General features: G+C 24.3%; 2 protein-coding genes across 2 annotated transcripts; one reads left to right on the top strand and one right to left on the bottom strand.

Annotated features, from left to right (window-relative positions):
- Positions 1-2775: 2775 nt before the first annotated feature.
- On the bottom strand, positions 2776-3819 carry LOC122523292 (DNA-directed RNA polymerases I, II, and III subunit RPABC1). The gene is made up of 2 exons (XM_043644964.1): positions 3373-3819; positions 2776-3306 (listed from the first exon to the last, which is right to left on the bottom strand). Exons 1-2 carry the CDS (start codon positions 3672-3674, stop codon positions 2976-2978), a joined length of 633 nt encoding a protein of 210 aa, XP_043500899.1. The 5' UTR covers positions 3675-3819; the 3' UTR covers positions 2776-2975.
- A 162-nt stretch (positions 3820-3981) lies between these two features.
- LOC122523291 (protein arginine N-methyltransferase 6) lies at positions 3982-5434 on the top strand. Its single transcript, XM_043644963.1, has 4 exons — positions 3982-4106; positions 4167-4281; positions 4365-4731; positions 4826-5434. Exons 1-4 carry the CDS (start codon positions 4071-4073, stop codon positions 5331-5333), a joined length of 1026 nt encoding a protein of 341 aa, XP_043500898.1. The 5' UTR covers positions 3982-4070; the 3' UTR covers positions 5334-5434.
- The last annotated feature ends 3568 nt before the right edge of the window (positions 5435-9002 follow it).

Genomic DNA, 9002 nt, shown 5'->3' with positions numbered 1-9002 from the left:
GAAATCTTACTAAAAAAAAGAACAAAACAAAATTATAATAATAATAACTTTATATACGAACGTGTATAGCGTTTAAAAAGAAAAAAGTAAAAAAGCGCATCGCCTTTTGGCATTAGACAATTTTTTGTTGTCTCTTTTTATCTTCAATATTTTCGCAAATGAATAAAAGAAGTAGAGAGAAAGTATTTCTTTTCTTACGTTTTTATTATACGTTCGATAAATAACGCGAATATTTCAGATATATTATCTGTACCATATACATACACACAAACACACACACAGCGTACACACATATACAAATACGAATAGACTAAATATATATATATATATATGAATAAAAAAGAAAAAAAAGCTTGTTCGATTTTTAATCATAAGGAAATATTGAAAGAATTGGTGTAATCTGTTTTAAAAAGTTATTATTATTAATTATCATTGTTTCTCTCTTTCTCTCTCTGATCATCTATATTATACATACATAAGCAGTTAAAGCGCTTAAAGAGATTTATTTTGTAATTAAACGAATCTTATGGTATGCGTCAGGTTTGAAAAATAATAATTATAATAATAAAAAAAATTTTTTTGTTTTATTTTAGAGATTTACTATTTAGCGGGGAGAGACAAATACTACATATACAAAAATATTGAAGAAGATAATAGTATAAGATTATTTAAAATAAATATTCTGATTGATTATCTTTGACAATTGTGTAAGAAATATTACATGAATGCAGAAATATAGAGAAATACGAATACTTCATATGATAAAAACACTATTGCTATTTAAAAAAAAAAAAAGAAAAAAGATAGTAAACAAATATTGCTAATATGCACTTTATTTGCCTAGCAAATTTTTTAATCTGCCTATTTCTCATTTGTTGCAAACAAAAATAAAAAAAAAAATCAAATGCCAAGAAGCGATACGATATTATCGAAGTCTGCCATGTGTTAATTTTAATTTGCACAGTTACACAATATTTAAAATATGAAGTTTGTAATTTTTAAAACGGTACAAGGAGTCTATATGTACATTTAACAAGAAAAACAAAGGATAACAACCACATAAAAAATATTCTGTTTACTGATTTCAGCAATTATTGCTTCTTTCTTCTCTATGTAAACAATGAAAAATTTTTAGTCTTATTGTGTAATTATTATTATTATTATTAATTATTATTATTATTGCGTTATATGTTACATTTTATTATTAACAATATATTGCATTAATCATATTTGCATGCTTTTTTTACTTACGCCCATAAACCATATATGCCTATATTGTATAAGCAAAAATCACTTATACTATTTATTGTCTCGCTATTTATCAATTTTATTATTGTTTTTCATTGTTCGTTAATGAAAATTTAAATTTATATTAGAGAAGTGTGTGTACACACACACTTTTTATATAACTTTTTTAAAGAGAATAACGAATATTATAGAAAGTATTGAATTAATTCCTTTCTCTTTTTATTTTTTATTTTTGTTCATTCATTTCAAACTAAAGCTGTAAGTAAATTCCTTTATAATTTTATGAATAAAGAAAGTAAGACTGTTTTATATAATTAATTTATCAGTGATATATCAAATACATCGATAAGATTGTAAAATAATGAAATATATAAGGACTGATATACATTCAAATTTTTATTTGTGTTTAAAACACTGCGTCTTTTATTTTTACTGTTATTTTTAACTTTTTTTTTGTAAGTTGGATTATTTTATATATATATATATATATATCTGTGTGTGTGTACGTGTGAAATAACATAGTTCCTGTTAAAACTTTTTTATTCGTCGTTGGAATAACAAAAAAAAATCTATTTCAATTTTTCTTTAAGAGTATAATAAAAATTAAAAAATAAAGAAATTTATAAAGAAGTTAACGTTAAGTAAAAATTTAACATATAATTACCATTGATTTTTAATGGCTTTTTTGTAAAATAAGTTTGGCTCGTACTTAAAGATGCAATATACATGTATTTCCATATTTATTATCCGTTTTTAAAACAATAAATTGCTAAATATTCGTAATAATAATGTAGAAGATATTATAAATTAGTGATTTTTAATATAAATTCATCAATTGCGCATAACAGTATCTTTCTATCTCTACATATTTATCACTTTGCTAAGATTTGTCAAATTTTATGCATTATTGTAGCGTATTAAAGAAAAATAAAAAAAAAATAATACATAAATAAAAATAAAAAAAAGACCTATTTGTATGCAGATAATAAATAAAGCAATATTTACATCTGCTTATGTAGTATATAAGCAATGTATTTTGACACACATGTACAAGCTGTTTAAATAAATCTGGAATTGAGTTGTCACTTGACAACAGCGTACCACGATACTTTGGACCAAGAAATAGTATAACAAAGAAATATATTCAAGCTAAACGTTTGCATAAGAAAAATAATAATAAGAAGTTTAGCTCTGATTGTGCCAATTTCCTTGATTAATATTATTTATTTTCTCAAATAATAATAAAAAAAAAAAGAAAAAGTAATATTTTTAATTCTTTGCTTTTTTCATCTATGTACGTTATTTTAATAAAATAACCCTGTGAAGTGGATCTTAGAATCAGGAAAAGAACAAATGTATTATATTGATGAATACATTTGAAATTACTGCACGTTTTTGGTACAACCATTAGTAATTATTTACTGCCTGATATATAGTTAATCTTTACTACCAAATGTATATTATGTAACGATGTATCATAATTGTAGTACAATAAAGCATTCTCAGAAAGTAATATTAATTTATCCCTTCGTTAAATCTTATGTTTATTTAACGTTATTGCGGGTAGTATAATTGGTTTTATAAGATCGACGAATTTTATAATAATAATGTATTTAAAAATTATTTATATTTACAAAAATATTATTATAGATCAAAATTAGAATTTCATCAATAATAATAGATTGAAGTAACACGAAACGAACATTATTTGTTGCTTGTATCAATGATTAACATACGAGTCTGTAAGAAATATATCTTCCTGCGGTTTCGGAAGGTCTTATAATTTTTACTACTTGTCCTCTTTTCAAACCAAAGTAACGAGCAACTGGATCACCAGCTTGTATGCGCATTAATTGATTTTCTTTAAGTTTATATCTTGTTAGTAATTCATCTTTTTCATCTGGAGTTAATACTATGTGTTCAGGTACCAGTTCATGTTCTGTGATATTTATCAACAATTCGGATTCCAAAAATTGTTCTAAAATATATTTAGGTGCCATGTCTACCAAGGATTGTTTAGCAGATGGTGTCATACCTTGCTGCACAACAATGATTGCTCTACAAATATTATAATTAAAATGTTAATTAATTTTGCATTATAACAAATCTTTTCAAGATGCATACCTATGAATTTTTTCTTCCTGCATACGCTGACAATAAGTTTTAATAGTTTTTATGCCAATTTTGGGTTCATCAGGAAAGAATACAAAAAGTTGATCTGTAGGATCATCGTTGTGTGCAACTAATACAATAAGATCGCTACGTGCTGGTTTTTTTTCACTCGGCTTGTCACCAAATTGTTCTTTAAATTGTTCTAAAGTTTGATCCAATTCATCCTGTGTTACAAGATAACCTCTATCATGGCACAACTGCATCACTGTTTTACGAATTCGCCATAATTTATATGTTTCTGCTTCATCATCCATTTTGTAATGTATATAAATATATTTTTAACAAACAACTAAATGTTAATTTTAATTATTTTACTTAGTTTTCTTATTTGAATAGAAAATATTCAATCTCAATAGAGCGAATAAAATAAACAAATATTTCAATTAACGCTTTCGACTACCTACCCTAACGCGTCATTTCCGCACGTAACACAAATGTTGTTTCTAACTTATCTCGATAGGGTAATGTCGATTTCAATATCGATTACGTAGATCACTGCATTATCGACAGTATTTCTTTTAAAGTGAAAGAAAACACGTTTTTATTAATATTTTAAATTTATTTAGTTTCTTGCTATTTTATTTTTAGATTTCCTCGAGTTTTAATTGGAATAAATATTTTTTAATTGTTGTTTGTCGTAATAGTTTAATATGGATCAATATTTTAAAAGCTATGAAGAATTAGATGTAAGAGATAGGTTATAAATAAATGTTTACATGAATATATAATAATAAAATAATTTTTAGGTCCATCGTTTAATGCTTGATGATACGTCTAGAACTTTAGCATATAAAAATGCTATATTTAAATGTGCAGATAAATTCAAAGACAAAGTAGTTATCGATATTGGTGCTGGGACAGGTGTTACAAGACCGTAAAATATAAATTTTATATGTAAAATGATGTGAAATCTTAATTGTTTTAAACGAATACATGTTTTTTAGGTATACTCTCTATTTTCTGTGCTCAGGCTGGTGCAAAAACAGTATATGCAGTAGAAGCTAGCGAATTAGCCAAAATATGTAAGGAAGTTGTTACTGAAAACAATTTAGGAAATGTAATTGAAGTAATCCATAGTAGAGTCGAAGATCTGGATTCAAATAATATCCAAAAGGTAGATGTAATAGTCTCTGAATGGATGGGATTTTATTTAGTACACGAAGGAATGCTTGAATCAGTTATATTTGCTAGAGATAATTTTTTACGTGAAGGAGGAATCTTATTCCCATCGGTAGCTAAATTGTTTGCTGCTCCATGTCAATTGCCAAGTATGTTCCAATTTTGGGACAACGTTTATGGAGTTAGTATGAAGTAATTGTCATTTTTATTACCATTTGTATATAATTTGATAATTTAAATTTATGCTATATAAATTCTACGTTAAATTTGTTTTATTTTTATTTAGATGCATAGGAAAACATTATCGAAAGAATAAATCGATGAAACCAGAAATAGCATTGATGAATCAGGATGATATTTTAGGAGATGGTAAATTAATTACTTGGTTAGATTTAGAAACCATTAGTTTAGAAGAAATAAATACTTTGGGCGACGATGAAAATGTATCAGTTTGTAATAAGGAAGGATTATTGCAAGGAATTTGTATCTGGTTTTCTGTCGAATTTCCGGATGGTTCAGAATTATCTACAGGACCATTTGATGCATCAACACATTGGAAGCAAACTATAATTGTATTGCCCGTAGATGTAAAAGTAGAAAAAGACGAGCCTGTGGCATTTCATTTAGAAATAAAAAAGGATACTTCGAAAGAAAGAAAATTTAATATAGAATTTATATTATTAGATGCTGCCGAAGTTGAACACGACATTCCATGTTTTTGTTATATGACTAAATGTATTGTAACGAGAACATATTTAATAGAACAACAGTCAAATGATATCACGAAAGACTGAAATTATTTGCATATAAGATGACTATGCGTTGTGCAGTTCTATTATAAAAGTCTTATTTTATTATTTACATTGCTAATATAACATAATATTGTATAAATATATAATATGTAGTAATTGTAAATAAATAAATGAAAATATCATTGATAGAACAATATATATAAAATGTAACGAAATTAAAAAAATTTTTATATCAGAAATTATATATATAATATGTTTTTATTACTTTATAACAGTTTAAATAAAAAGATAAAAACGTGATAACTATAAATATAATTAACAATAAAGTTTACAAAAGGAATAATACTTTACACAATGTAAATATATTTTACGCATAGGAATTTATAATTTCTTTACAGTTTTATATTGTAGTACCAATATTAAGACCATCAGTTAAATGGTTGGATAAATAACTTATATCATATACGTTAAGATCTTAAGATCTATGTTATTTTTCATGTACTGGGTACATGCGTCTCTCTTTCTTTCTTTTTCTTTCTTTTTTACGCAAATGTAAATAATTGGAAGAAATTAAGAAAATAATCTCATCGTGTGTCTTGATCACATTGCCAAATGTGTGAATGGATTTCCTTTATAATTTTATTTATATAATATAAAGAATGAGAAATAAATATATATATATATATATATAAAATAATAAAGAAATTTATCTCTCAGATTGGGATATAACATTTTCTTTTTAAGATATATAAGAATATAATGCATATTTGCTGTCACTTATTTTGGATATTTGATTAATCTGCTACAATTCGCTACAATTTGCTGAATACGTATATTTCATTTGAAAATCGTCATTTCCTACAGCTTTTTCATTTATATTAGTTCTTTTTCTTTTCCATTAATATGTTTATGAATTCTGCATTGCATTAGCACGACAGAAATGGTAATGGTTGTTTTTTTCTTGCTCTTACTTGCATACTAACGTCATAAGAAATGAGAAGTAAGAATTGCATACACAAGTATTAAGTAAATTTGATAATAAAATTTGATAATTTTATTAACTTCTTACCAAAAGTAAGACAATATGTAAGAATAAATTTGTTGTCTTATACATTTGGGAAAGAAGTAATTTTTATAATATTTCTATTATCAGTGTTTGTAAATTTCTATGAAGCATATAATAATATTATGCATACGTTACAATCTCATATTTATGTGTGTTTATGCATGAAATTTAATTCTATAATATCATTCAAAGAGTATTTTAACTTACTTACAATTAGTAAAATTTCTATTCGTATAAAGTACTTGGACACATCTATATTTAAATGCAATTTTCTCAGAAAGATTATTTAATGTAAAAATTATAAATTACTGGCATTTTATCATTGCATGTACATATATCAATAATAGTATGCGCACTCCATCGAGCTATTATGTTTAATATTTCGAAAACAATTTTATTCTTTTTTATTTTATTTCTTTTAAAGTATAGATTATAGTAGATCTTTTATTTGTACATAATATTTAACTTGCTGTTAGACTTTCAAAATTATATTGATATCAAGCATGCATCTGGATGAATAGACCGATGATATCGAGCAACTGTACAAATATCAACATTTGCGAAACCGAATAAGATTTTGGTATCTAATTTTGTTAAATTGGATTTTTATACGAAATAATAACGAAAAAGATGGAGATAAAATATATTTCATAATATATTTATTATATATATTTTTTATAATTTATTATTTTAAAGAAATTAGTATATTGGTTGGAAAAAACCAATATTTTTAAATAAATTATGAAAATATATTCGTCTCAGAAAAGAAAAATGTATACTCGATTGTTAAAACTAGTCACTTCAATCTTTTCGACCATCATTTTACATTTTTATAACACATCGGTAATAAACATTAATATTACTAAAAATCAACAAGTGATAATAATTCATTAAAATTTGTTTTCTTAGTTTTGGATGGAATTATCAACTCTGTCGGATTATTCCGGAATACTTTTAGTGAATTATTCACTTATTGTTAATTTAATTAGAATTTCTTTACAAAGAAATCTAAAACTATTTGTAGTTTTGTAACAAATAAGATTTCCAAAAAGGCAGTTATACGGTAATTATTAATGATTTTATAGTTTTTTATATTTATATTTAAAGATCTCTCATGAACTTACACTCAGAATAGAATAATAATGTTTTTATATCTGAATTTTATTAGCTCTATTGTTTTTAATATCAAGAACAAGTTGGATTAAACATGATGGAAAACTAAATCTCTACTTGTATAATGTAAGATAATTCTTTTTATTTTTTAATTTTATTGTGTATGCATTAATATTCAAAATTTGTCTATTTTTTTTATAAATATTAATAACATGTATATCTTTTAAAGAATTTGGTACTTGTATACACTTTATATTTGCAAATGGGCAGCATATTTATCTAAAAAATTTTATATTCTGATAATTATATTTATTTTATGTTCATCTTTTTTTTTTCTTTTTATTTTTTTTTCAACCAAGATTTATTTTATACTTCGTTCTACCTAAAAATATTGTGATTTCAATAGCTCGATAAACACAGCTTATGCAATGTCGCATATTAAGTAAAGTGTAAATAATTATTTTATTTGCTTCTTGTAACTTTATAATTAGCAACGTGTTTAATAGATTTTGCTTTATGTTCATTTTAAATGGAGATTCGATCAAAAAGACACCAGTAATAAATTTTATCATCGATTAGAGCAGAATAGTTTCAAATATTGTGGAAAATTTATAAAATTCCATCCATAAGTACATAGTGTATACAAATATATGTATTATATATACAAGAGAATCATTACATATACTCTTATATATTTTTTGATAATAGGCAAGTTTAATGGAATGGCTTGTAAAGTGAAACTATGTCAAAATTAATGGAACAAGTACTAAAGTAAAGTACTAAAAGTAAGTATATTATCTTCATAAGAGCACGCTTTCACATATGTATTTAATAGAATTCATTCTAATATAGAGTAAATAACAAGGAAATACATATGGTGAACTATGTATGTTAACGAGTTCATTTATACAATTGTCTATCTATATACAATATGTAAATACGAGAGTCATTCATTCTAAATATAATTTCAAGTTTAATCTTCATTGATATTTTAATTCATTATATATTAGAACAGCGTTAATATTTTTCTTTTCTTTTCTTTCTCTTTTTATCTTATTCTGTTCGCACTCTGTATTGTGTGTTCGTTATTATTATTAAAAATCTATAATGGCATCCCAGACTTTGCGATGAGCTTTAAATATCTAACACTCTGCTGACTATTAGAAATGTTTAATTTGAGGATAAAGATAAAGATAGAATATTATATAAAGGTACTCTATAAAATTATTAGATATGCTATAATACATTTTTAAATATACGTTTAGAATGTATTATTAGGCATAGAGAATACATAGTAGTGTATTACTTTTAATATCATTAATTATTTTTCTTTTCAACAATTACTTGTTCAAATAAATGTACAAAAATGTAAATAATAATGAAGACAAGAAAAATAAAGAAAAATAGAAAAAGATAATACAGTGCAGAGATATTTGTATACTATTGATTGGTGTTTGTATCGTTTCGTATAGATTATATATATATAACCATTGATAATTATATAATTTAAGGATATCATTACCATCGAGCTG

This window comes from Polistes fuscatus, unplaced genomic scaffold (assembly GCF_010416935.1).
Source record: "Polistes fuscatus isolate 324 unplaced genomic scaffold, CU_Pfus_HIC Scaffold6, whole genome shotgun sequence".
In the NCBI taxonomy this organism is placed as follows: domain Eukaryota; kingdom Metazoa; phylum Arthropoda; class Insecta; order Hymenoptera; family Vespidae; genus Polistes; species Polistes fuscatus.
The sequence above is the reverse complement of the archived record's forward strand: the minus strand, read 5'-3'. Positions and strand labels throughout refer to the sequence as shown.

Bases quoted from the DNA above. Each gene is read 5' to 3' on its own strand.
- LOC122523292 (XM_043644964.1), bottom strand. From the start codon at position 3,674: ATGGATGATGAAGCAGAAACATATAAATTATGGCGAATTCGTAAAACA. The intron at 3,307-3,372 runs GTATGCATCTTG...TAATATTTGTAG, and splicing joins CAGGAAGAAAAAATTCATAG to AGCAATCATTGTTGTGCAGC.
- LOC122523291 (XM_043644963.1), top strand. From the start codon at position 4,071: ATGGATCAATATTTTAAAAGCTATGAAGAATTAGAT. The intron at 4,107-4,166 runs GTAAGAGATAGG...AATAATTTTTAG, and splicing joins AAAGCTATGAAGAATTAGAT to GTCCATCGTTTAATGCTTGA. The intron at 4,732-4,825 runs GTAATTGTCATT...ATTTTTATTTAG, and splicing joins GTTTATGGAGTTAGTATGAA to ATGCATAGGAAAACATTATC.